This window comes from Typha angustifolia, chromosome 11 (assembly GCF_048772165.1).
Source record: "Typha angustifolia cultivar Huaian chromosome 11, ASM4877216v1, whole genome shotgun sequence".
NCBI lineage: Eukaryota > Viridiplantae > Streptophyta > Magnoliopsida > Poales > Typhaceae > Typha > Typha angustifolia.
Genome location: NC_133249.1, coordinates 13,914,265 through 13,941,259, shown reverse-complemented (window position 1 = coordinate 13,941,259; position 26,995 = coordinate 13,914,265). Strand labels below are relative to the sequence as shown.

The window sequence follows — 26,995 nt, the reverse complement described above, 5'->3', positions numbered from 1 at the left end:
ATCCGACGGTTTTCGAGGATGTCATCATAAGAAATACGGATAGGCTTGGACAAACTTTATTCCTTGTGACGGAGGAATCCCTTCTTTTGCCGATATCTTTTGATTCTCCCGTTCACGGCTTTTTATATTCCTCTGCGAAGTCCTCAAAAGTCTCGACTCGCTTCTCCTCTTCAGAGGTGAAGGTCGAAGACCTTCTATTCCCCGACCATTCGAGAAGCCCTCGACGTAGTTCCCGAGGTTTAGAGGTAGAATTCGTCCCATCCGCCGTCGGTTTGGATCTCCCGGAGGTGTATATTGTTGGGTATGATCTTGGTTTCTGATGTGGTTTTTAGCTCCTCCAGTTGGGTGATCTCGTTTCTAGGGCTTTGATTTGGTTTTTGGTATCAATTCGTGGTAGAATTTGGCGATCGGGTTGTTAAATTCGCGCAATTAGAGCCGGGAGTTGTTTTTGATTCTATTGTTCCTGCTATGTTCAATCTATGTAGTTTGTTTGCTTTAGTAAGAGTTGCTATAGAAACTGTTACTAGGGATTGAGAGTGATGAATTTGGAGCTGCTGTTGGTTATTCTTTATATGAGGAAAGGGAAATTAGCTTCGAAGAATTAATTCCATAAGTTGAACACGAGAACTCGAATTATATGAACTCATTCTATGCAGGTATCTGGGTTTGACGCTTGCGTTATGTTCCTTGTTCATAGTTCACAGAATAAGAAGAAGTGGAGTTTATAAATTTTCTGTTAGGTAATCGGTGATGGTTGAAGTCTATAATTACTTGGTTTCCCTTCAAAGAGGTGGATAATTTTTCCGTGCCAATGTTGTAGCATCAATATAATTATACAATTTGTATTGGCGTAATTAGGGCATTTTAGAGGAGTTTGGTCATGCGTGAACAAAGTGATGGTGTTACAATTTGATATTCTAGCTTCAGTGAACGATGGAAAGGTAAACTGTGAAAAGATTAGGCATGACTAAGTGCTCTGATGCCTACAATCACTTAGCTTGATGTTATGCTCGTATATCTACAAGAAGTATCAGACCATACATATATTTGAATCTTTTCCCCCCCAAAGTTTACCTTTTGTATTTTGAACCAAGTTTACTAGAAGAGAACATAGAGTATATGTTAAGACGAGATACAGTGGTAGAATCATAATTGCTGATTTAGTTGTTCAATCTGTTGAATGATATTTGTTAGATCTTCTTGGCAGGAGATCACGTAAACCGATGCTACTTTCAGGCATTGTGTGCAGACTACAGATTGTAGGGAACTGTAGAAGCCCATCTAAGGAAGCAGCCAGCCAAAGAATCAGTTAGCTAAAACATTGTTAGAAATCTTTCACTGGATTTTTTAATTTTTACAAGAATTGATAGGATTGTTTTCATGTTAATTTGCTTAAGAAGTTCATGCGGAACTTACCTATGTGGGTTATCTCATGCAGTGGTGGTCTTTATGAGGTTCTTAATCACATGAGAGAATTCGGCACGTGGTGACCTAAACACATAGTTCTTTTGTCAAGGCTATTGTTGCCTACATGAAGTTTAGAGGTATAAATTCTATGGATGAAGAAGCCGGCCATTGTCATAGGCAGAGCCGAGCACCCCCATTTGGGTGCTTGTTTTCTAGAGAAAGAGGGAGTAGGGGGAGAAGAAAGGGACAATTGTGATAGGCAACTGAGGAAATAACAGTGAAAGACGAGGAGGAGGACAATGGGTAGGGGGACTGTGGCCTGGAAGACGATGGGAAGGGGGCGGACACCGATGACAGGCGGCAAGAAGACGAGATGGAGAGAATGAAAACACAGTAGAAGAAACCGGTGTAAGAGGAGAAGATAGGTAAAAGAAGATAAGCTTTAGAAGGGGGAGAAGAAAGGGAGAGGAAGGAGGCTTTGGAGGAGGAAGGAAAGGAAAAGGGGAGGGACGAGAGCTCTTCTCTCCTCTTGCCAATCGAGCTAGGGAGGGGAGCAGAAGATCTCGCTAGTGATGACTAGAAAAACCACTCTAAAATAGGGGGAGAAGAATCTGCGCCAAAACTTAGCAGAGCTAGGGCCGTTGTAAGAAGAAGGTATGCTAAAAGAGAATATAGTTACTAGTTTCGAAAGTAATACTATATATATATATGTATATGCAATTTTTATTATCAATATGGCAACTCTTTTGTCTTTCAGATTCTGTATACTCTCAGATTATATAAATATTACTATTCAAGTATTTATACAAGTACATTTTTTAATCAAGACATTGGTTCCCCTCACCAAAAACTTTCGCCCCCGGTTAATTGTTAATGTTTTATCCTTACCTTCCACAAGTTAGGCTTATTCTCGACCAGTGAGTCAGTCCCAGGGTTTTCCTCGCAGATAAACTGCAAGCAAAATAGTATAATGTATATGTCATGTAAATGAAGAATCTAGTATAATGCCTTTTGTGTTTACTTCTGACTATGATATATGCATTGTTGCTGTCTTTATTGGACTGTCTTTTTTTTAATCATCTCCCATTCTGTTTTTATTTGCAACACAGGAAATGTAACTGTTCTATGGGAGTTCAAAGTGGAACTTGTTTGCTTGACCATTTTCCGTGCATCTTTAAGAGTTGCTTAGCGTTCTATTTTGTCAGTTGAGAGACATTTTCTGACTCACTCTATATTGATAAGAGAAGGAAAGAGTATTGGTTTAGTTTGGAATCACTAGTTACATGTGAGAATGTCTCATCTGTTTTACTAGCTAATGACCTGATATGGTGGGTTGGTTTCTGATATGTCTTGTTAATCTAAATCTTGAGTGTGACTCCTTTGAGCACCAAAACTGTTCTTTTGTTTTTTTGATCATCTAGCTGTTGTGTATCATTGTTTCAGCATCTGCTTCATAGACATGTGATGCACTTAATTTATATGCGAGTTGGCCTTTAATGTCTCCACTACCTGTTTTATTTACACAAACATAATGGAATGACTTTCTTGAACTTTCATGTTAGTCTTTTGGCTTGAGAGATTTGTTCTGAATTTGATCATGTGATGTGATCTTTGAGTTTCTTACAATCCTTATTTATGTCAGTTTATGAGAAACAAATCACACCAACTTGCCGTTAATACCTGTTGGCGGAACATCTGGAAGTAAATAATTAGATTGATATAAAATGGGTGGCTGCTGTTGCTGTTCATCCAGAAGTGCTGAACCAGATAGGGCACCTGTTTATCTCTATGTGCGTACTCTCTCCTATTGTTGGATACGTTTCAATAGAATTTGCTTGGTGTGCCAATAATGTGATGTACTTTTGTCTATTTTCTTTGGTTAAGCAAAAAACATTGACATGCCATAAAGATTGATTAACCTACTGCCTGTAGTTTCGACTTTTGTCAATCTATAGATCTCTATCCTTTTTCTTTAACTTAATATGAAATCTTTGTTAAGGTATATATACACTGTTTCTTTATTACCTGATAGCTTTAGCATTTAGTTCTGTTGGCTATTTAACATTATATGAGAGATGTTCTTTAGGTCATGGGTTCGAACTTTAAATCTTGCCATTTTTCTTTTATTCCTATTTTTGTATTCTGGAGTGGTCTGGAGGATCTGTTACCTAAACATCTTAAGCTTTTAGATCATTTGGTCTCTAGCATTCTCAAGTGGTTCAAAGGGCATGTGTTGTGCCAAGACAACTGACCATACATTTGCCTAGTAGCTTTACTTCTGTACTTGCTTGTAACTGGGACAGGATTAACCCTCATCGCAGTCACATGCCCTCAGTAGTCAGTATCCATTCTCCTGTCACTATTTTTTCATTGCTCTTTCTGCTGATAAATTTGTCATCTTAGAGTTTGGCATTTTGTTTTGTGACTAGAGCCATAAATTTGTAATAACATCTCTCTTGAAGTCATGGCTTGATTGATTTGTACAAAAGAATTCTCCTTCCACACTACCAAGGAATTCAACTCTTTTAGTACTAATTTCTTTGCTTCTTTGTCTTCGTAGAGAATTGCATGTCAGTAAGGTTTTCTGCTTTTAAGGCATTGTATGCTTAACCTAGAATTTTTATCTGCATTTGTTGTTTCATCCGAAACAGTCTTTACGACACAATTTGAGACTTTCCCATCCTCAGGGAAATTCTGATGAGGAATGAATTTACTGCATAAAGACATCACTGAAACCTCTTTACTGTATCTTTATAGTGTACGCAAGATCTAGAAGAGCATGTGCGGCTATCTTCCAACCTTGGCGAGTCTGCTGCAGCTTCCGGAAGACCACTTCTTGGTACAAATCTGGATACATCTACTCCTGACACTTACCGAGCACCACCTGCACCATTGCCTTATGATGTGGGTTTGGCATGTAGACAAACTGCTCCTGGAAGTTTTGAAAATTCTGGTAAGGAATCTGATCTTGTGCAAGTAGATTTTACTTCAATTGGCAAATATAATGGAATCTCTGAACTTCAGAGATACCCAATGCTGTGGAAGAATTGGACTGCAAGAACAAAAAGGATTGTGAGCAGGAGATTCTGAAGGTGGTTGAGGATGAACATTGTGAAAAAACTTTTGCTTCAGCTACTGATGAGGAGGATGCTTGTCCTATATGTCTTGAAGGTACACTCTTTTCTTCTCTTTGAGAACTAGAGCTTCTCATTCTCTTTTGTCAATACTCAAAAGTCTTGAAATTAAACATTGAATGTCATAATATAACTCTCTCCTGCAACACTTGGCACTTTTATTCAACTCACCTTGATAAAATAAATGATCCTTCTGGATGTGACTAACATTTTGATCTACTAAACTACTTTATCCTTGAATCTCTTTGTCCTTTTATACTTAAACTACTTTAACCTTGAATCTCTTTGTCCTATTAGAGTCTACTATGTGGAAACAGTTACAGTTCTCTTTATTTTTTCGTAGGCACTTTAATTTATACTAATCTATTGGATGACCTTTGATTGTTCAAACTAGTGGTGTTCTTTTGTCTATTTGCTCAAAATGCTACTTCATTGTAGTTAGACTACTCTTTGTTTGTGGCTTCTCTCTTCTCATACATACTCCGATTCACTGCAGTTTGTTGTGTCATGGTTGAAATGTATATTTCATTGATGAAATAATATGAAGATCCCTTTTATTTAAATTTCATTCTCTTTAATAATGTGGGTAAGACTGTGTACATCAATGCCCTCCTTGGACCATATCGTGGGGAGTCTTGTGTATTTATAACGACTCACCGTCTCATATGAGAGTTTTGACATGGCCACTTATAATGCAAAAGCTGTGTAAGGTTATCACTTTTCACATGTACTAAAGTAAAGCATGTCTGTAGATTTTGCTCTTACTCTTAAGCTGCAGATGTCTATTGATTTCTCAAATGCCATTGAAGATCATTTACCTTTGTGTTGTGCTCCGAAGCTGTGTCGTACCAACTCTCTTTTTTCTCCTCTCCTTTTTATCCCCAGAATATGATGCAGAGAACCCTCGCATGGTTACAAAGTGTCAACATGATTTTCATCTTTCTTGCCTTCTTGAATGGATGGAGAGAAGTGATACCTGCCCTGTTTGTGACCAGGTTTGCCTTGCCAACAATTCTGATTCTTTGTGATATTAACATAGTGCTCGTATAATTTGATGCTTGATTCTTCTTAATGCATTGCCTTATGTGGTGTGTTTATCTTTCAGATCACGATGATAGACGAACTGTATAATGAGTAATATCAGAGCTGGTCCTACGTAGTTGATGGTGATACCAAACAGGATGAAATGACATTGTTCTACACTAATCTGCTCTTTTATGTGAAGTTTAATTGGAGGTATGAATGCTCTGGTTCAGGTTACTTGGATTTGTTAGGGAGGTGGAAAATGGAAAGGATACTTTCTTTCTGCATTATTCTTGATTTCTTATTGCATACGGGAAAGGTTAGCACTTAGAGCGGATCTATATTTGAAAGATGCCTCTCCACTCCACTTGAGGTAAATTCAATGCAAACTAAGCAAATTGTTTAGAATATTGTCAGATACTAGGTCGTTTTGTTCTGTTCCCCTTGATTTAGTCGTTCTTTGTACAGTTACTGTGAATAGGTGATTTGTGGTGGATGTATTGCACTGTAAATAGATTCATCTTGCTATATTTTTGTCAATGGAGAAATTATTCACCGAGTATCTGGATACTGAGCTACTCGCTTGACATGTCCATTTCTGCAGTAAATCGTCAATTTTTCAGGTATTCTAATAAGTTCTATTTATTGCATCAAGTGGACATTATCTCTCTCTCTCATGATGGTCTGTCATATGATCAAACAAAATAAAATATAATTAAAAGTTAATTACTCGTAGGACATCATCTCTTATTTATTATCTTCTTAATTATTTAAAAGTGTTAGTGAAAATGTTAAACGTTTTTTTTACTCTCAAATTTTTTTTTCTAAAATAATGACAAAATAGTTTTAAGAGGGTTTAAAATTGATCACCATGTGTTAAAAAAAAGACGTTTCTTCTATGTAAAAATATACAATTATTCCTAAAATTAACTCAAAAATCTTCCTCTTTATATTCTCTCCTTTTTTTTATCTCTCTTTTTCAAATCACTGCTTGAGTAGCGCATTCCGCACACTTGCACAGCCTAAGTCCATTTTAAGTTCCGAGTAGTAAAGTTATCCCCTTCAAAAAGGAGTATAGTGGTATAGATCATAGCTGGAAGGGTGTTAGTACAAAGTGCAAAGCAATCCAGGCACTTTTTAGTTTTGATTCTTAGTCCTTACCCATTTTCCTCTGTCTCTCGTTAGTTCGATACCCCACTTCCATCGTCATCCCTCTTCCACCCCACCACTCCCAAAACCTAGTAATGGCGTCCATCCTTCTCCCCCTCCTCCTCCTCCTCTCCGCCACCACTTCCACTTCCTCCCTCCTTATAACTCCCAACTCCAGCCTCCTCAGCCCTAACCGCACCTTCGCCCTCGGCTTCTTCTCCCCCAACCACAACAATAACAACGCTTCCCACACTCACTGGTATCTCTCCATCTACTACGCCTCTCTTCCCATCCGAACCCTCGTCTGGGTCGCTAACCGCGACTCCCCTCTCCTCTCCTCCTCCCCCACCGCCTCCATCTCCAAGTCCGGCCGCCTTGCCGCCGGCGACCCTCCCGTCTGGCTCTCCGGCAACACCCTCCCCGCCTCCTCCGCCATCCTCCTCGACTCTGGCAACCTACTACTCCTCTCCCCCTCCGGCGACGTCGTCTGGGAGAGCTTCCGCTCCCCGTCCGACACGTGGCTCCCCGGCATGGCCGTCGACCGTCGGCGCCCGATCGTCTCGTGGCGGAGCCCTTCCGATCCGTCGCCGGGGCCTTTCTCGCTTCGCCTCCACCCCGGGGAGTTCGAGCTCGCGTTCGAGGGGAAGGTGGCGTACTGGTCGAGTGGGAAGTGGACCGGCGACCGGTTTGCCGGCGTGCCGGAGATGACTGTGCCCTACATCTACGAGTTCCGGTTCGTGGACCCGTTCGGGCCGGGGGCGTCGTTCTCGTACTCTGTGGCGCCGGAGCTCGCCGAGGAGGCGGGGATCGAGTCGCCGGCGCTGAGCCGAATCGTGGTGGAGTCCTCCGGCCAGCTCATGCAGTACACGTGGTCGCCTCAGGCAGCGAGCTGGAGAGCGTACTGGTCGCGGCCGGAGAGCGGATGCGGCGTTTACGGCCGGTGCGGGCGCCTCGGGATCTGCGCCCCCGAAGCGGATCGCACGTGCCACTGCCCGCGGGGGTTCCGGCCGACCGACCCTTCAGCTTGGAGCTCCGGCGATTTCTCCGGCGGTTGCTCTACCGGCGGCGAAGATGATCAATGCTCGGATGATCGATTCGAGGAGATTGGTACCATGGACCTCGACACCGCCGCCGATGGGACAGTCCTCGGCTCGAGCCGGAGCTCGTGCGAGGAGATCTGCCGGAGGAATTGCTCGTGCTTCGGTCTGATCTACGATTCCGGCACCCGCCTCTGCCGAAATCTCTATGGCGACGCCTACAACCTCCGCAACGGTACGGATCTCCAAATCCTGCTCCTTAGGGTTCCGGCGATTGGCGTCGCCGAGAAACCAAAACACAAATGGAAGAAGAAGCCGATCGTAATCGGCGCCATCTCCGGTTTCCTGGCGATCTTGTCGTTAGCTTCGATCCTCGCGTTTATTTCCAGGAGGAGAATCCAAACGAGAAGGGAATTAAAGAAGTCTGAAGAAGACGCCGCCGCCTTCTCCAACGTGAAGGTGTTCTCCTACAAGGAGCTCTGCGCCGCCACACAAGGCTTCTCTGATAAGCTCGGCCACGGCAGCTTCGGCGCGGTCTTCCGCGGCGAGCTCGCTGACTCCACCCCCGTGGCCGTGAAGCGGCCCGAGCGCGCCGGCGGCGACCGCGAGTTCCTCGCCGAGGTCCGCACCATCGGCAGCGTCCACCACGTCAACCTCGTCCGCCTCCGCGGCTTCTGTTGCGAGGGCCAACACCGCCTCCTTGTCTACGATCTCATGCCCCTCGGCTCCCTCAGCGCCCACCTCGGCTCCGGCGCTGAGCCGCCGCTCCCCTGGACGGTGCGGCTCCGCATCGCCATCGGCACTGCTCGCGCCGTCGCATATCTCCACGAGGGCTGCCGCGATTGCATCATCCACTGCGACATCAAGCCAGAGAACATACTACTAGACAAGGACTTCACCCCCAAGGTGTCGGACTTCGGCATGGCGAAGCTTATCGGGCGGGAGATAAGCCGCGTGGTGACGACAATGCGGGGTACGTGGGGGTACGTGGCGCCAGAGTGGATCTCCGGCACGGCGATCACCCCCAAGGCCGACGTGTACAGCTACGGGATGACTCTGCTCGAGATCCTCGCGGGGAAACGCAACGCCGAAACGGCGGCGGCGGAGAAGGACACGTGGGTGTGCTTCCCGGCTTGGGCGGCGCAAAGGATCATTGAGGGCGACGTCGCGGCGGTGGTGGACTCGAGTATGGAGGAAACCGGCGGTTACGACCCGGAGGAGGCCACTCGAGTCGGGAGAGTCGCGGTTTGGTGCATCCAGGAGGAGGAGGCAGCGAGGCCGGCGATGGGAACGGTGGTTAAGATGCTGGAAGGGACGGTGGCGATTGCGCCGCCGCCGCCTCCAAGGTTATTGCAGGCGCTCGTGGCGTCAGGGGAGTCGTTCCCTCGAGCGGGAATCGTTTCGGGGGGTGATGAGTCGGACTCCGCCGGGTCGGGTCGGATCGTGGAGGCCAAGTCGGTAGGGTGAAAGCGAGGGCTGGTGGTTTGGGGATGGTTTGGTCATGTCGCACTGTCGCTCTCCGTTGCTTTCCCGCCGCTTTCCCGCCTTCGCATAGCAACGAACACTTGTCGGTGAGTTTGGTATTACGGCACCACGACCACGACGGGGAAATGGGCCGTGGGCCCATGGCGTAAACTGTGCCCTGATGACATTTTGCCTCTTTTTGCGTCAATATTGCAAGAGGAGGAGAACAACAGCGATATATTCCGGTTACTTACTGATGATATTGCTTGCTTTGGTTATTCATGAAGACCATAAAATACAATGAAAAACTTCTACCACACAATTCTAACATATTAGGCATAAGTTGGAGTAGGTAAATATATTTAAAACTTCTATCCTAATAGTTTTTTTCTTTCTTTTTTGCAAGTCTTTCATTTGAATATTTTATGGATAATAACATAATAGAACATCGACCTAGAAATATTCACAATTGCCATTTTAAAACAATACTCTAAAATAACAACTATTAAAAGGCATTGAAGTGGAGGAGCCTAAAGAGATCAACCAGGGTACAATTGAACCCTAAAAAAAAAGGGTACAATTGAACTTAAAAGACATTCTTGCCCTGTGAATATTAATTTCCTTAAAATAATGGCCACATATTCTAGTCTTCAATGGGTTGTTAAGATTTACTATGAGCTTCTATTTCGCAGCTTTTAACTTCAAAATTGCGGAATAGGATGACAATGATACAATTTTTTTTTAATAATAAGAAAGATATTGAAGACAGCTTAATCTATGCGGAGATTTTCCTCAATTTTGAATTATTTGCTTTTTTTCTATCGTGTTTTTGGGACCATATACTTTGACCAAGCTCGTTTTGACAATGCCAAATAACTTTCTAAGCCGACTTCACAAGCAATAAGGAAAAGAAATCATACTGAACGATATTCTGCAACTAGTAGCGGATATAATTCATCCTTCAAAAAGAATACAAATAATGCTCGGTTATTAGTGTAAGTCTCCACAGCATGCACAAGGAATCCAACAGCGGACACCGATGCGCCTGCCAACAAATTATTTATTTATTTTCCTCTTAAATAATTTTTAGAAGAAAAGGGAAAATTTGTCTAAAGAATAATAGCGGGGGAAATCTGGCTCTTTGCTAAAGCACCCATGGCGTATTTTAGACCAAGTCTCCTGTCGGACGCCGTGTGCGATCCACGTTAAATATCTCCGGTCTGCGGTATACGTTTCGTAAACCCACCTCCGACGATGCCGCCGCTACCGGACGATCGGAAGTTTAACTCCAGCGGTCGCAGACGTAGCTCGAGCGGCAGGAGACCGTTCTCTGTCTCCGGAAGGACGCCGGACAGGTGGGACTTCTCGCGGAGCTCCGGCGTCTCCACAGCCTCCTCAGTATCCGCTCTCTCCTCCGCCTCCGGCGTGTCGATTGCCAGAACCAAGTCGTCAGTTTCCTACCGGAGCTGGTTGGTGGAATTCCTTAAAGCGATCTTGACCTGCTTCGGTAAGCCGGAGACCCGGCCGCCGGAATCGAGGCCCTTAAAGTCTCCTTCTTGTAAGCTTCTTCTTGCCTAAATCTATATCTCTTAAAATTTACTGAAGAAATTTGTTAAATTTTCTTCTAAAGCTCTGGACTTTCCTTTCTCTTTCTTCGAACTTCTCGTTTTATTTAGAATTTAGAGAAAATAAAGAAGAAATCTCGTGGAATTTAAGTACTCGGCTCATAATTTTGTGAAAGCTGTGGACTTTCTTGTTTCTACGATTACTTGGACTTTGGTTCTTGAATTATCTTTCTTTCTTTTTCTTCGAAACTTGCGGTTCTTAAACTTGTAATTAGCTTTTTGTTCATTTTTTTTCTTTTGTTAGAACTCGAACCCGTCTTTTCTTATCCATTGAATTTGTACTTGTATAGAAAAGTTGGAATTTTGTGCTATGGGGAGTGAGAAAAGCCTTTAGATTGGTGTGAGAATCTGAGATTGATTTGTCTCTTTCCTTAGTTAATCTGTTCTTGTGAATCTCAGCGACACCATCACGTAGCAGACATGCCAATTCCTTCTCTAGCACAGGGAAGCTATCAGGTAGATCGATATATAGCCACACAAATAGTACTTCCGGTTCACAGTTTAAAAGTTCGATTTTCACCATGGAAGAGATTCAGAAGGCAACTAAGAACTTCTCCCCGGCATTAAAAATCGGGCAAGGCGGGTTTGGTACTGTTTACAAAGGGACACTTGATGATGGAAAGCTTGTTGCAGTTAAGCGCGCAAAAAAGGTTGGATGGAATTGTTTGGGTGAAGATGATAGATATTATCTTTATTTTTTTCTTTTTTTCGGATTGTGGTCACACCGATTGATGTTAAAACATAGACTGATGTAGAAATTGGATATCTGGGCTCTTCAGACTATGCACGACAGTCATGTGAGTGTGGAGTTCAAGAGCGAGATCAAGATTATGGGACGTGTTGAGCATTTGAATTTGGTTAAATTCTATGGTTATCTGGAGGATGGTGATGAAAAGATTATTGTTGTTGAATATGTCCCAAATGGAACTTTAAGAGAACATCTAGATGGTAAGTTTTGTGAATTGACTTTTAATTGTCCTAGGTGAAAAGATTGTTGCATGAGTCTTCTCATTTCAACTGATCCATTGGCAATAATGTATCTCAGCTTAAGTTTATTTATTTATTTTTTAATGCAGGTTTCCATGGAAACTATCTTGACTTGGGTGCACGAATCGATATTGCAATTGATGTAGCTCATGCTGTTACATATCTCCACATGTATGCAGGTAATGGTGAGGACTATGGATGTTATTATGAGCAATTCATGTTAAGTTACAATAGAGGACTTCAATGGTGTGTCATTTGCTCTATAATTTTTTTTATCTTGCATATCTAGTCTCTGAATGACTTCAAGCTTCAGATTACCAGCTTCAGTATTCTAGAATTAACTCAATTAAATAGTTGGCACATTATTCTAGTAGTGTAACAAAGCAAGCATGAAAATCAGTGCATAAATTTCTCAGTTTTTCTTCTGTAAGCTAATGCTGGATGAATGACTGGCTTGTCAATATATATATATATGTGGTTGATTACATATGGCTTAAAGATTAAGCTAAGAATTATAAGTTTTTAACAACAACCGTACTGCTTGCAGAAATTGGGTTGCCTTACTTAGTACATGTTTACTTTGAGTAATATGAAGTAACATCTTTAGCTATCTATGCCACCAAAGAGTGATGAAGTATTAAGTAATTAACTGTTGAAAGAATTTCTTCTAAATATTAATATTTCCTATAAGGAAAGGGAGAAAGAAGTTGTGGAACAAGCTAGCTTATATTATGTCCAATGTATTACAGCTGGATGTAAAAGTTGTCAGTTTCTTATAGGGGGATCTTCTTAACTAAGAGATTTTGTTTAGCCATTCTTGTTTTGTAGGGACGAGATTTCGATGATCTCTAGTCCATTACAGGAGCACAATTCTTCTTCACCGAGTGATTCTTTATTCCACCAAATGCATATATACACTATGAAATTCCATTGCTTGCAAATAGGTGTTTCATTTCTAAAAGCACAGAGCTGCTTCTGGTGCATAGACCAATTTAGTAATTGATTAAACTGGCTTTGTATCTGATGTTTATCTGAATTGGTATTTGGGAAAATAATTTGGCAATAACTGTTATATAATGTGGATTCTGGTCATGTGGTGCCGATAACAGGTACATGCCCACTGTGCAGTGAGTGCAGATGGATCTCATTTTACTTACACAAAATTTCACCAACTCATACTTCTGATGAGCTGAAAATGCTCATCAAGCTGAATGCATGAGATATTGGACAAATTAGTGTTGTATGAATCTGCTTTAGATGTTTCTAACAATCACATTTTATTTGAGGATTTACCTTCTCTTGTGCTAATTTGTAGATCGCATTGTCTTTTGACATGAAATTTCGTATTAAATCTTAAAATTACATTTGTTTGTGAAGAGTAATAGAGCATAAAGTAAGTTATGTATTTTTTTTTCCCCTATTATGCAGACCATCCTATTATTCATAGGGATATTAAAGCCTCTAACATTCTTCTTACCGAAACTCTCCGAGCAAAAGTTGCTGATTTTGGATTTGCCCGTGCAAATGAGAGTGGAGTAACAATTGTTTCGACCCAAGTTAAAGGGACTGCTGGATATCTGGATCCTGAATATCTTAAAACTTATCAGCTCACAGAAAAGAGTGATGTCTTCTCTTTTGGTGTATTGCTAGTGGAATTGATATCTGCGAGGCGCCCTATTGAGCCTAAGAGGAAACTCAAAGACCGCATTACGGCAAAATGGGTATGTCTAGATTACTCTGCAGAAGTCTTTATGTGTTGGTTGTTGTTGAATTTCATAGGGTTAATGATACATATCTTTTGAGTTATGAGAGGTAAGATTTTTAGAATTAAATAGCTCCAATGCTTCATTTGGATAACTGAAGGAGATAAACCTTGGAATAATCCTATGCAGTAAATAGTGCCACTATCAGTTAGCTATATAGAATGATTAACTTTCGTGAACAGGCAATAGAGAAATTTACACAAGGGAGTGCATTTGAAGTGCTGGACCCAAATCTTCTTCGCACACCAGCGACCAATCTTGCAGTGGAGAAGGTACTTGAACTAGCCTTCCAATGCTTAGCTCCAACTAGGCAGGGCAGGCCGAGCATGAGGAAGTGTGCAGAGATTTTGTGGGACATCAGGAAGGATTACAGGCAGCTTTCAACTTCATATCCCCTTCCCTAGTCCCTTCATCCGACAAAAGCCTTTTCATTACAGGAAAGAAGACTTGGATATACTGAGGTAAGCCACAGGTGCTGATCTGCTGCTAGGTGCGCGGCATGTACAGAATTGGCGCCCCTAGCATTTGGTTTAGCCTGCCCTCAATATCTGACATTAAGAAGTGTTTTCAGTTTTGTGAAGCCTTAAATCATTTTTTGGAACAATGTACATATTTACTTGTCCACTGGTTTGGGGGGAAGATTGTTTGCATATCCATATATTTGTGAAGACCTATTTCTCTACAACAAGATTTATGAAGTGCTGTTGTGAGGTAAGATTTGCAATGTCCTTGTATTACGACGCAAAGTGGTAACCGGATTAATGAGAAAGTTATGTGCTTGTCAAATATTCCTTTTTATTGATTCCCAATCTATGTTCTGATATAATCTCATCAATCAGGAACATGACATTTACTTTTGATATCAATGAACTGTGCTCTAAATAATATCTGTGCTGTGTTCCTCTGACTATCATGCTAGGGTTAGTGGCGGCGGCTGCTGCTGCTGCTTCAATTTTCCTTTTCCTTTTTTCTGCTAAGATTAGTAGCTAGTGTATCAATTGTTCTAATAATTAACCTGCCAAAGATTATATTTTGCAAGTGCCATTGGAACTGTCACATTCCTGAGAGTTAAATCAGGCGTTAATAAATTATATTCTATTCAAGAATATTAACCCTGGTCTTAGCACCGACCAAGTCAAGCGTCCATGATTGGAAAAGAACAAGAGCTAGGATTTTTGAGTATCTAACAAGTGTTCCAAGAAACCAAAGACAAAAGACATCAGGCCGGCAAATCCCGATCTTTTTCCTTACAGTATTATTTTAGTAATTTTTTTAATAGCCGATTTAAATTTAAATTTTTATTTTTATTACGAATTTAGGTTTCTAACGTGGCGTTTGTGTGGCAATTTTAATTGAAAATGCTGACAATTGTAGCTTTAAAGTGTTTGACCTAAATTTGTATATATTTTAAACCCTGGCCTGCTAGCTGCCCGCAGCCAATCACATGCTGCCAAGTGCAAAGTACCTACATCCACGATTGTAGAGAATCACAGAGTCGCCAGGCCGGCAGAGGAGAGCTAGAGAAGGGGGAGAGAGTATAATAAAGTCTCAAACATCTCAGCGTTACGTCAAAGCCGTGTCCCCTTCACCAATTTCTTTACGAAAGACTAATCTTGAGAATAGCTTTATCTCTCTCTCTCTCTCTCTCTACCCCTCCCCCTTTCTCTCTTACTTATTCACTTCTATCACACACCCCCTCCTCCTCCTCTTCTATCTCGTCTAACTTTTGTTCCAAATAGTACAACCAACTAAGAACTTGCCAAGATCATTCATAGATCTACCACAAGTGCATCAAACATGGAGGTTGGCCATGATCACAACAAGGAAACAAGGGATCCTAGTGATCATAAGGAAGCATTGCAACGAGGAGAAGACGACGATGACGACGACGATGATTCTGGCGTCGGGCAGTTCTACAATTGCACCTTCTGCAAGAGAGGCTTCTCTTCGGCGCAAGCGTTAGGCGGACACATGAACATCCACCGCAAAGATCGAGCGAAGACTAAGCCAAGTTCATCCACTTCTATCTCTGAAAGGAGTAAAAGTTCGATGACTAGTAGTTATTATGGCATGAATACAAGCTACCAGTCTTATCCTACGTACCTCTCGCCGACGATGGATGCGAGCTTGCATGCACAAAGGCCACAGGAGCTTAGTCTTTTTAGTGATAGGAAAAACTTGGGTCTAGATATGCATATTGGATATGATGAAGGTGGTGAGGATAGAGAGGAGAAAGAAGAGTTGGATTTGGAGCTTCGACTTGGGCACGAGCCATAATTCACATATATATATATATATATATATATATATATATATATATATATAATGTACTGCTTCATGATCTGACCAGTGGATACTTTTGTTAATTAATGCAACATTAAGTGCATGGAAGAAGGAGAGTGTGACGAATGAAGATGATGGAGCAAAGCATATAGATATATAACTTCTATAATTATTAATGAAGAAAAGTTTCTTCTTCCTTTCTTTCCAGCTTTTTAGGTGAGGAAAAAGTTACCTTAGCTAGTGAATCAGTTTTAAGAGTTGCTCACACTCAATGTATTTGTTTCTTGCTATTTGAGATATAGTTTCTTGATTGCTTGATGATAATGCCAATGTGAAAATTTGTATCAAAAAATTAATTTGATTAGTTTCGGTAAAGAATTCACTGTTGATAGCTCATGATGCATGCAAGCAGGAAATTAAATCTTCCGAAAAAGAGAACAAAGCTGATTTAGGACTTGCTGCCATTATCGATCTCAGGTGAGATTTTTAAATTAATCAATGGATTGGAGGGTTCTGGTGTCTTTACTTCTCTTCTTTTTCCTGGAAGTTATAGCTTTTAACTACTATGCATACTTAGTTTTGCTAGCTCTCGCATTCTATAATCCCTCTGTGTCTTCTTCTAAATAGGCATCAAGTGCATGAGGCTCCTACCAATGCAATCCTAATGCTGCATGGACTTATCATCAGTAAGTTGCATCCTTTTTTCTCTAAACATCATTGAGAAAATACTAATCTGAAATAAGTTCCTATAACTTTGCTTCTGATTTAGTCTATGCCTTCTATTTTGTAGGATTTGTGGAAACTCTATTGATCTAAATTATATGTTCTAATTAACAAAGTCAGCAACATAAGATGGCAACAAGCTCGTTAGATCTATGCCTCTCTGCATGTAGAATACATGCATGATTTGTTCATCAAGAAAAGGTAGCATAAGCGTTCAACTTGGCTTATTAATTAGGGAGTAGTATTCACTTTTTTATCATCTGGTTTAAGATGATCCTGGAACGACATGTATATGAAATCTAGAATATTTTGAAATGCTGGAAGAATCATACAATGTGATATTTATCTTGCATATTGGAATATTGATCTTCTTAAGGCAGTGAAGAGATTAGATAAATCTTCTTATCCGTCTTCCTTTTAGGTGACAGTTAAAACTGACAAGCAAATTAGGGTTATAAAGTTGGATAGGGTTCTATCATATTTATATTTTAGACAATAAGCCCACTAATTATGAGACTACATTAGATCCAATTAGATTTTACATCTAGCTTTATATATTTTTTTATATTAAAAAATGACATGTGAGTGTTGTGTAGGAATGTACCCTGGCTCAAACTTGAATTGAAAATAATTTTAAGTCAAATCATAGAATTAGGCTTGAATTGAAGTAATTTTGAGTTAGCTCGAGTCTAAGCTAGTCAATCAATAAATAATTTTAAGCCTAAATTAATTTAATCCTAAATGGAGTTTGATCAACCTTAAAATAAGACCTGTAAAAGTATAAGAACTAATATAATAATACTATTAATTAATATTAGTCACATTTATTATGTATTATTTATTAAATATATTATTATTATTATTATTATTATTATTATTATTATTATTATTATTATTATTATTATTATTATTATTATTATTTTGAGTCTTATCAAGTTGAATTTGATAAAGCTAACTTATCATCAACCTCCCTAGAAATTATTTCTGAGCTCAACTAACTTTTAAGCTGAACTCGAGCTAACTTATTGTTTTGACACTCAGTGTCGCAATTAATTTTAGGTTCTCTGAAGACTATTTTACTTTTATTTTTTAAAAATTAAAGATAAAAATGATTATATTTAATATTTTTTATTTAACACCATCAGGGTATGAAACTTTTTTTTATAATTTAAAGGGTCAATATATATGAAGGAAAGAAAAGGGGTGGGGTGGGGTGGAGTGGGGTTGTATACAGAAATGAATAATAGTTAAAAGAAAGTTCTACATATCTATAGAATTATGATCCCTATCTAGTGTACTCTGCCTGCCAATACCAGCCTGGTGTAAATTGATTACTTTGTCCAACCAAACCTCAGCCAACAAAGCCAGAATCTCCAGTTAGGACAGCCTGGCCTGACCCTACCCTACCATCAAAATAGAGTACTACCATATATCTATCTTATATACATAGAAGGAAATTTAACGCCATAATCCATAGATTTGGCCAAGGAGATGGTGTTAATGTTGCTCGTGTTGCACGAGAGTTTCGGTGTTTGAATCCCCAACAGAGTATCGGTTTAATTCAAGAAAAAGAAATATATCATCTAATTTGGATATGTATCTTAGTAAATAAGAAGACGAAAAGTGTCCTGATGCAAGAATTTCCTGCGTTCAGTGTAGCCAGAGGATCTGCCACATATAAGAGAGAATCCAGGATTATTAGATCCTGGTTCCGATGGACCTGGGGAATTGGTGGGCCTTCTTGTCCTAAAAGGCTTCAGTTGCTCACAGTTCCTGTTGCTTTCTTGTTACCTCCTCGATTTATCCAGAGGCTTGGAAGCTCTTCTGAAGACTTCGAAGAGATCCAGAAAGAAGAGAAAAGGAGGAGACTTTTGTTCATGGAGTAGAAATTTGAGACCTTTTGGCTTAGTGGGTCTGTTGGGTTTTCCTCCTATCATTTTGGTTTTTTAACTTTTTTTTTAATCCCCTTTGTGTTCTAGCTTTGTTGATTGGAAGAGTAGTAGAAACCAGAGGAATGCATCCTAGCCCAAATGTTACTAGTATTTTGCCATGGGTTGTTGATTCTATCATTACTAGTCCCAGTTTTTGCCACCGAGATCGAATTCCACCACTGCAATTGCGACGGAGACATCTTTAAATGGCAAAAGGCCAGCGACTTTCTCATTGCCGCAGCCTACTTCTCCATCCCTCTTGAGCTCTTCTACTTCGTAACATGCTCCAATGTCTTCCCCTTCAAATGGGTTCTCTTCCAATTTGGTGCGTTCATCGTCCTTTGCGGTCTCACCCACTTGCTCAATGTCTTCACCTACGAGCCCCACTCCTTTCTTCTCATGCTTAGCCTTACCATCTCCAAGTTCTTGACTGCATTGGTTTCCTTCTTGACGGCGATTACCCTCTTAACTTTGATCCCTCAGCTGCTGAGGGTGAAGGTGAGGGAGAATTTTTTGAGGCTAAAAGCTCGTGAGCTCGACCGCGAAGTAGGGCTGATGAAGAGACAGGAGGAAGCTAGTTGGCATGTGAGAATGCTCACCCATGAGATCCGTAAATCTCTTGATAAGCATACAATTTTGTACACTACATTGGTCGAGCTCTCAAAGACATTGGAGCTGCAGAATTGTGCGGTATGGATGCCGAATGAGGATAAGACGGTAATGAATCTCACGCATGAGTTGAGAGACAGGAGCTCTCTGCATGATTATGGACTTACTGTTCCTGTCAATGACCCAGATGTCATAGAGGTTAGGAGAGCTGAGGGGGTAAAGATACTTGCACCTAATTCTGTTCTTGGATCTGCGAGCAGTGGCGGGATGTGGGATGCAGGTGCGGTGGCGGCAATTCGGATGCCGATGTTAAAAGTTTCTGATTTCAAAGGTGGAACGCCAGAAGTCATTCATACATGCTACGCAATATTGGTTTTAGTTCTCCCTAAGAGTGATCTGAGAAACTGGGGTTCCCATGAGCTAGAGATAGTTGAAGTTGTTGCTGATCAGGTGGCTGTTGCGCTCTCCCATGCTGCCGTTCTGGAGGAGTCGCAGTTGATGAGGGATAAATTGACAGAACAGAATAGGGTCTTGTTACGGGCTAAGCAAGATGCAATGATGGCTAATGAGACAAGGAACACATTCCAGAGGGTCATGAGCCAAGGAATGAGAAGACCCATTCACTCCATTATGGGTCTGTTATCCATGCTGCAAGAAGAAGATTTGAGCCTTGAACAAAGGCTCACTATTAACACAATGGCAAGAGCAGGAAATGTAGTTTCAACCTTGATCAACGACGTAATGGATATCTCTGCCAATAGCAGACAACTCTTTCCTTTAGAGATGAGACCGTTCCTACTGCGATCTCTGATTAAAGAAGCTGCTACTGCTGCTAGATGTCTTTGTGATTTAAGGGGATTCGGTTTTGGAGTGCAGGTTGAAAATGTAGTACCTGATCATGTTGTTGGTGATGAAAGACGTATTTTTCATGTTATATTGCATATGGTTGGTAATCTGCTACATGGGTGTGATGAAGGATATGTGACGTTACGAGTGCGAACCGATGAAAAAACAGAAGATTGTCAAGGTCAGAGATGGGTTCCATGGAAGCCATACTTTTCCAGTGGACATGCCCTTGTAAAGTTCGAGTTTGGGATGAAAAGATCCCAGAGCTTTAATTCAAGCACATCATCTCAACTTGCTCAGCAACCAAACAGTGAGGAGTTCGATATGGGCCTCAGCTTCAGCATGTGCAAAAAACTTGTGCAGGTATCGTTGGTTTATATATATGTTTCCAAATAACTCTATATCATTCAACATCAAGAGATCCAGAAAATGGAATCCAAAGGAACCAATTTGAGATGTCTTACTAATCTGTGGACCATATGAATAATTTGTGTATCTAATTCTCACCCATCTCTTCCAATTATACATCCCTTTTATGTGTAAATGGAAGTGACTTATGAAGAACTAGTCGTGAAGATTCAAATGCTATTGAGGAAGTTGCAACAAATAAAATTAGTATGTCTACTTAGTATTTGGAGCTGTCATTACATTGTTTTCCCCATATTGGCATGCTATCTCAGAATTGCAGGATTGTAACTCTTAGTATGATGAATCTTCCTTGCACTTCTTCTTTAACTGTTAGCTTATTGTTCTAGATCACTTGTTTGTTTCTTCATAATATGTGAATTTTGTAGTATGAGGTGTGATTTAGAAGGAAATTGTTGTGTTTTGTACAGCTAAAGAGAAATTGATTTCGTGTGGTGATGCATGCTTAATTTAGAAAAGGACTGTTTGATGAGCTGCTTTTTAACATATCCAATTATGTTAGTCACATTTGTCTTACAATCTTATTCATAGTATTTTTTTCCTGAAGTCCATAACAGAATTGCAAAAGCATGTGAAAATCTGGAAAGCCCTCTTATTTTCTCTCACAGATATTTTGCTATGATATGCAGTTGATGCAGGGAAATATCTCGGTGATTCCAAACTCGCAAGGCCTCCCAGAAACTATGACACTAGTTCTTCGATTCCAACTACAACCTTCAAGCGCAATCACCACAATAGGAGGATCCCTTGAGCACCATCATTCATCTCCCTCATTGCAAATCAAGGGCCTCAAAGTTTTATTAGCTGATGACGACAACATTAACAGAGCTGTGACAAAAATGCTCCTGGAGAAACTGGGTTGCTGTGTCTCCATTTTGTCTTCTGGATCTAAATCTTTGGGCTCTCTAGTTGTCTCTTGCATGGCTTTTGAACTTGTTATTCTGGACCTCAACATTCCCAAAATAAACAGCTTCGAATTGGCCATGAGAATTCAGAAGCTCCGAAGTGGGCACTGGCCTTTGGTGATAGCTTTGACTGCAGGAGTTGAGGATAATATGTGGGAGAAATGTGTGCAATCAGGAATAGATAGTCTTATTAAGAAACCGATTGTGCTGCAGGGATTGAGAGAGGAACTCATTCGAGTCCTTCAAACTACCTAGCTCTAGTAAACCTCTACAATCTGTTGAGTCTTTAGACCGTTTACCGTATGTTGTCAGTGTTAGCACATACCTGCTGTTTGGTTTAACATACTCTAAGAATATCTTGTATACCGAAGTTAGAACCATAGAAGAATAATAAGAATACATACATCAAGTCCATCGAATTCCATCCTCTCAGGTATTCATTGCATCACTTTGAGAAGTGAGCATGGATTCACATGAAGGTTTTATCTGTCCTATGCTTCATTACAGATCAGATCATGGCACAGTTGAGAGAATTATAATTCATGACTTGTGATCAAAGGCTTAGTAGATTTTGATTTTGCAACTTGATTAGCTCGTGGGTAGCAGGACTAGCTTTAACGATTCGTTGTACATGGTCTGTCATGATAGCCAGCGATAGGCAGGAAAATTTCTTCATCTTGCTGATTTTATCAATTGGATAAAGGAAAGAGGTTGTGACGCAAATCAAACTTAACATTCATATCGGCCCACCTTAAGTGCAGTAAGGCGTAGCTGATCAGATTCGTCGACAGAAAAGAGAAAGTAGCAGCATAAGGACATGATCAAATGGCAGTCTGCATAAACAACTCAGAATTTTTGCATTATTCTGTACATCTAAGTCATTCAACTTTTTTGGCTGATCATTTTGTATTCTTTCATGCATCAATGGAAGTGACCACTAGTAATCAGAAAACACTTCAAGTGTGTAATCAGGTCAATTCTATTGAGATTTTACCTCCATCCTATGATTTATTGTACCAAGTGATTGTCCAATATTTTTATTCGCATATTCCAGTGAAGATGGTGCCATTGTTGAATCACATAGAAATTTCAATCACAAGGAATATAAATAGAAATAAACCTCGATCTGCTGGATAAAAGATTTGGCATCTCAGGTGGTTGTCCCATATCTAATATTCTACTCCCAACTTGCACATTAAGATCTCATCTTAAAGCTGACCAAAGTTAATAAACACAAATTCTTCCAGCTCATGTACGCTAAAACCTATAAGCTCTATTGAAACAAAATTGCCAAACAAGTTACAACTTTAAACAATGTTAGATATTTTTTAGATTCGGATCAACGTGGGGATTAGAATTTCGAGCCAAGATTTGGGCTTCCAAGAATAGATTTATCGTTGTTTGACTTCGATTGCACGTGAAATGGGATCCTACCGATTCCTGCCTGTTAAACCCCATACTTTGTTATCGGGAGTTGGAAGATGTGAGTGGGGATTACTGTGGGAAGTGGAAGATTCGATGCTAAACTCGTTTTGCCATTGGAGTAGACTCAAGCTTTTGCACATGGAGGTCAACGAGGAGAATTTAGATGGGTTCCAGATTTATTTTTTTTAGAGTTGTTGATTTGTTTTTAGATTAATCATATCTGAATAGATTAATAAGAGCAGCTTCAGTTGTGCCTTGAAAGAATCAAATTTATTTATATTCTGTAGTAGAAGGACAATAATCGGTTCAAACTATGCACATATAATGGTCTGGTGTAAAAGATCTGTTCACCAACATGCACCTCTTATTTGGGGTAGTTTCATTTCCAAGTATGGTTTTGTGACTTAGTAAGCATAGTTATGTTTGTGTAAGCAATGGCTTGAACCCTTGTTCAAGATTGAAGTATGGCCAAATGCAAGATGACATTCGATGTATTTAAAGATCACAAAGCTGTATGATATAAGCTTGAGCTTAGATCAGTTTGACGTCTAGTAGATCAATACTGAAAGTTAAGTTTGATAGAGATAGGAAGCCAAAAAAAGGGTTCAGTTGGATTGGATTGCTCTTATTTTCTTGTACAAGAACAAATATCAAAACCTGGATAAACAGTTTCAAGATATTATGGAAATCTTCACATTTGAAGAAGAAAGAACACATTCATTTCAGCATATTAACACAGCAGAAATCCAATATGCACCATTTCACATTTACAGCATAGTGACAGGTATGATCTACGCACAAAGTATAATCTTAAGCAAGCAACATATCAACATTTTGATCAAGTAGTTTACCTTGTTTCTTCATCATGTAAGTCTATCTTACATGGCAATACACTGGCACGAAAATCTCAACAGATTTTACGAATAAGGTGTATGATTTCAGCCCTTCGGCTTCTTAAGACAGTAGCTTGATACATCATGTTGCTACTTGGTCAAATAATATATGAGCAAGAAGAGGGCAACAAAAGATGCCACAAGGGTAGCCATTCTCCGACTTGATTTAGTCTCAAAAACCTGCATAATTAAGTTTGATCGGATCAGAAGGATGATACAAAGAAGAGCTGAGAAGGAATAATTTTCAACTCAATTACCGTCTTGAATCTATCCACAGTTCCAGAAAGGATCCCCCTAGATGAGTCCATATCATTGCCCTGAATCCAGACAGACGCTACTACCGTGAGACAAGCATCTAGAGGGGGGAAAAAATGGGACAAATAGATGAGAATAATGTACCATCCGATCCAGCATAAGGTTATGACTCTCCACCTCTTCATTTATATCACCTGTCAACTGTCAGAAGCCAAGCATTCCATTGTCAATCATGAATAGAAGTACTGAAACAACCAAAAGAGAAAGTTGCCCACAAAACACTTTGATAAACTGCCATAACCTATTACATTCTCATTTGGAGGTCTTCCACTAAACTATGCAACTTAAGTCAACACACACATGAGTAATGCAATTATTCCATTGCTCAAGGAGTAAAATTTCACTTGGCATTAACTTAAGTGGAAATATACTTACCTAATACATCTTGTTTTGTTGTCATTACTGTTTTAATACATTTATAACAATATTGTGATGTGACAAAAATGCAAACAGTTATAGTAATTGTAACAATAACAGTAATGACTAATAGGAACAACATGAATAATAATAGCGCAAGCAGTTATGCATAATTTCATCAATTGTAGCAATAACAGTGCTGGTATGCAGAGTACGAATAACAATACAATACCACAGTAGCAACTACAACAAGAATGAAAGAGTTATCATAACCATAGCAACAGAACTTATGTATCAATTCAATAACTGAAGCAATATCATTGTTGGTATGTAAAAGAAATCTTGCAGCTCTACAATCTGTTGAGAGATGCTGCTCTACAATCTAACGAGAAAGAAGTCTTGTTGTGCCCATACATGACACTTGAAAGTTGAATCACAACCTTCTTTTGCAACTCACGCATTTCCATGAAGATGGAATTCAAATTGATAACTAGGTATACGAGTATATCCTTCATGCAGATGATTAAGTATTAGAATTTACAGAAAAAAAAAAGAGAATCACGATCTACAACCTATACCAGTATGCACCACTGAGGATCTACTACAAATATCAACTTGAAGTAACACATTTTAGTAGGAAAGTCCAAAGTCCCATCATAATAACTTATCACAGTAATAAGAGATTCACTACTACTAACCTAACCATGATTAAAACAATGAGCAAATTTAAAGAACAAGGCAAAATTATATGGCAACTTTTAAAGCTAAATGTTCTTAAGCAATTTGAAAGTTTAGTAATGGTTCAGTAAGTTCCAAAAGAAGAAAGTCTGAAAGATAAATGGCACGGTGAAGTATCAAGATAAACCATTAAATGAATGGAAGAAGTATGAACACACATGGTGCTCTCTCAAGTTCAGGTCATAGACTCATAGTTCTATATATGCGTTAATTGGAATGAGACTTACTCTCTTCAAAATACTGACTCTATCTTGCAAACCTTCAATATCTCGATCATTTTCATGCTCATCAATTTCATGAGAGGAATATGATGGGGCTCGGATCCCACCATCTTCAATGCCATCAAAGAGAGAAGCTCTGTTGCTACGATAGTCCCTACATTCCATTAAAATAGGAAATTAGGGAATCTGCACAATTTAAAAAATGTTAACCCTGATCTAAAATGAAAATGATCGCCCAATGATGTGCATCTACCCCTTTTTGAAATATCTCAATATATATAGAGACCACATATCAAGCTAAAATGAATATTAAAATCCAAAGGGTAAAAGTCACTTATTTGTTGGCACAAATATAGTTATTGAATGATATTGCAAATTTTCCATCTAATCAAAACCACCAGAAAAGCACCTTAAAGTAAAATAAGAAGATAATTCCTAATGTTCAAATCTACAACTTCATCTTTTTCATAGCAGCAAGTGGACGCCACAAATGTGACTTGGTGTGATGATTAAGTCTACACCTGCCCTTAGGTGGTGTATGTTCGAGTAAGACTGTAGGAACGAGACAAGGTGAGACTAATAATCTCATTGAGATGAAGTTTCAAGATTATTTGTGAAGCCCCTAACTTCAATACATAGTACCATACATAACTAACACACACTGTATTAGCTTTGAACTTTGGGCGCTTATTGTTAGTAGTGGATTCAATGACAGAGTATTATACAGATCGTACAAGAGATTCAACCATGAGATTTGAATTATATGACCTTGCTGGAAGCCTAGAACCAAATTTCTTCACTGCATAATCATGTGAAGCCATATTATACATATAAAAATCACACAAAATGTCAATATATTATAGTAATGCTCATCCTGGTATCCCTTTTATCTGTGCTAATAATTATCAAGATGATATGTTGCCAATCCAAATAATCTCGTAATGTCTTAAAAGCAAACACAAGCGACTAGAATCAGAAACTAACCTCCTCGAATTCATCATGGCTCCAGTAAAAGTTATCCTTTTCCTTGCAGCACAACTCTTCCTTATTACTCAGCCTGCAATCAAAGGAAAAGTGTGAATCAGAAAGTCTCCTCTTCGAACTCGACCTTCAGCACCACTCATATAATCAAAATTTGGCATTTCCTTAACCAAATACAGACTTTCCCGGTCACTGATTCTTAAAGATCCTCTACCGAAATCAAAGCTAGAAGTATGCAAATAAGAAATCATAAACCGAATCTTCCGATCTATAGTTCATAGTACCAGAAATCAAGGACTTCAACAAGAAAAATAAAACTCTACAGATCTGTGAGCAACTGGAGGAACCCTAACTCGATTATTTGATTCAAGATAGATCATTCCGATCCTCCATTAAGAGAAATAGTCGCAGGAAGAGGAGATAAAACCTACCCTCGCTCCGATCTGAGATCGATGCTGTGGGAAACTGGGATTAGGTTTAGGTTGTTCTCGGAGCTCGTTGGATCTCGAAAACCGCGATGAAGCCCGAGGTTTTAGGAAAGGTAACGAGAAGACGGTGTCCGATTTAACGCTTTTATTCTCACGGCAAATTTGACGGTTTATCTTACGCGATAATGACGTGGCTTAATGTAGAGATAGGCACCGGGATTATTCTAATTACACCTACCATTCCTAGATTATTATACCCTCTATAAAAATTTATAAATTATTATCCTTTCTTTTATTCGTAAATAAAATATATCAAATGCTTATT

General features: G+C 39.9%; 6 protein-coding genes across 11 annotated transcripts; 5 read left to right on the top strand and 1 right to left on the bottom strand.

The window, feature by feature from the left end:
* Window positions 1-74: 74 nt before the first annotated feature.
* Window positions 75-6,126, top strand: LOC140769916 (probable E3 ubiquitin-protein ligase RHB1A). 5 transcript variants are annotated; one of them, XM_073110816.1, is made up of 8 exons: window positions 81-301; window positions 1,208-1,323; window positions 1,439-2,061; window positions 3,050-3,197; window positions 4,165-4,360; window positions 4,432-4,578; window positions 5,427-5,536; window positions 5,647-6,126. In XM_073110816.1, the coding sequence occupies exons 4-8, from the start codon at window positions 3,132-3,134 to the stop codon at window positions 5,677-5,679; spliced, it is 552 nt and encodes a 183-aa protein (XP_072966917.1). In that variant the 5' UTR covers window positions 81-301; window positions 1,208-1,323; window positions 1,439-2,061; window positions 3,050-3,131; the 3' UTR covers window positions 5,680-6,126. The 5 variants fall into 5 exon arrangements, with proteins under 5 accessions (XP_072966920.1, XP_072966917.1, XP_072966918.1 ...); XM_073110817.1 differs by having other exon boundaries at window positions 1,195-1,323; XM_073110818.1 differs by lacking the exon at window positions 1,439-2,061.
* A 108-nt stretch (window positions 6,127-6,234) lies between these two features.
* LOC140769915 (G-type lectin S-receptor-like serine/threonine-protein kinase SD2-2) lies at window positions 6,235-9,462 on the top strand. Its single transcript, XM_073110813.1, has one exon. The coding sequence runs from the start codon at window positions 6,809-6,811 to the stop codon at window positions 9,215-9,217; it is 2,409 nt and encodes an 802-aa protein (XP_072966914.1). The 5' UTR covers window positions 6,235-6,808; the 3' UTR covers window positions 9,218-9,462.
* Window positions 9,463-10,310: 848 nt separating this feature from the next.
* Window positions 10,311-14,415, top strand: LOC140771424 (calmodulin-binding receptor-like cytoplasmic kinase 2). Its single transcript, XM_073112974.1, has 6 exons — window positions 10,311-10,772; window positions 11,239-11,489; window positions 11,619-11,787; window positions 11,916-12,005; window positions 13,255-13,547; window positions 13,772-14,415. Exons 1-6 carry the CDS (start codon window positions 10,469-10,471, stop codon window positions 13,991-13,993), a joined length of 1,329 nt encoding a protein of 442 aa, XP_072969075.1. The 5' UTR covers window positions 10,311-10,468; the 3' UTR covers window positions 13,994-14,415.
* A 971-nt stretch (window positions 14,416-15,386) lies between these two features.
* On the top strand, window positions 15,387-15,866 carry LOC140770635 (uncharacterized). Its single transcript, XM_073111888.1, has one exon. It carries the CDS (start codon window positions 15,387-15,389, stop codon window positions 15,864-15,866), a length of 480 nt encoding a protein of 159 aa, XP_072967989.1.
* Window positions 15,867-16,772: 906 nt separating this feature from the next.
* Window positions 16,773-22,307, top strand: LOC140769590 (ethylene receptor 3-like). Its single transcript, XM_073110341.1, has 3 exons — window positions 16,773-16,796; window positions 18,250-20,344; window positions 21,037-22,307. Exons 2-3 carry the CDS (start codon window positions 18,626-18,628, stop codon window positions 21,565-21,567), a joined length of 2,250 nt encoding a protein of 749 aa, XP_072966442.1. The 5' UTR covers window positions 16,773-16,796; window positions 18,250-18,625; the 3' UTR covers window positions 21,568-22,307.
* Window positions 22,308-23,457: 1,150 nt separating this feature from the next.
* Window positions 23,458-26,825, bottom strand: LOC140771425 (bet1-like SNARE 1-1). 2 transcript variants are annotated; one of them, XM_073112975.1, is made up of 6 exons: window positions 26,674-26,825; window positions 26,246-26,318; window positions 25,268-25,415; window positions 24,030-24,086; window positions 23,888-23,947; window positions 23,458-23,810 (listed from the first exon to the last, which is right to left on the bottom strand). In XM_073112975.1, exons 2-6 carry the CDS (start codon window positions 26,260-26,262, stop codon window positions 23,721-23,723), a joined length of 372 nt encoding a protein of 123 aa, XP_072969076.1. In that variant the 5' UTR covers window positions 26,263-26,318; window positions 26,674-26,825; the 3' UTR covers window positions 23,458-23,720. The 2 variants fall into 2 exon arrangements, with proteins under 2 accessions (XP_072969076.1, XP_072969077.1); XM_073112976.1 differs by lacking the exon at window positions 26,674-26,825 and adding an exon at window positions 26,596-26,671.
* Window positions 26,826-26,995: the final 170 nt, after the last annotated feature.

Coding starts and splice junctions, on each gene's coding strand:
- LOC140769916 (XM_073110818.1), top strand. CDS start 3,132: ATGGGTGGCTGCTGTTGCTGTTCATCCAGAAGTGCTGAACCAGATAGG. Junction 3,198..4,164: donor GGGCACCTGTTTATCTCTAT/GTGCGTACTCTC, acceptor GTATCTTTATAG/TGTACGCAAGATCTAGAAGA. Junction 4,361..4,431: donor TGGAAGTTTTGAAAATTCTG/GTAAGGAATCTG, acceptor TCTGAACTTCAG/AGATACCCAATGCTGTGGAA.
- LOC140769915 (XM_073110813.1), top strand. CDS start 6,809: ATGGCGTCCATCCTTCTCCCCCTCCTCCTCCTCCTCTCCGCCACCACT.
- LOC140771424 (XM_073112974.1), top strand. CDS start 10,469: ATGCCGCCGCTACCGGACGATCGGAAGTTTAACTCCAGCGGTCGCAGA. Junction 11,788..11,915: donor TTTAAGAGAACATCTAGATG/GTAAGTTTTGTG, acceptor TTTTTAATGCAG/GTTTCCATGGAAACTATCTT. Junction 13,548..13,771: donor ACCGCATTACGGCAAAATGG/GTATGTCTAGAT, acceptor TTTCGTGAACAG/GCAATAGAGAAATTTACACA.
- LOC140770635 (XM_073111888.1), top strand. CDS start 15,387: ATGGAGGTTGGCCATGATCACAACAAGGAAACAAGGGATCCTAGTGAT.
- LOC140769590 (XM_073110341.1), top strand. CDS start 18,626: ATGTTACTAGTATTTTGCCATGGGTTGTTGATTCTATCATTACTAGTC. Junction 20,345..21,036: donor TGTGCAAAAAACTTGTGCAG/GTATCGTTGGTT, acceptor TATGATATGCAG/TTGATGCAGGGAAATATCTC.
- LOC140771425 (XM_073112975.1), bottom strand. Junction 23,948..24,029: donor ACCTTATGCTGGATCGGATG/GTACATTATTCT, acceptor GTCTGGATTCAG/GGCAATGATATGGACTCATC. Junction 23,811..23,887: donor CTGTGGATAGATTCAAGACG/GTAATTGAGTTG, acceptor TTAATTATGCAG/GTTTTTGAGACTAAATCAAG.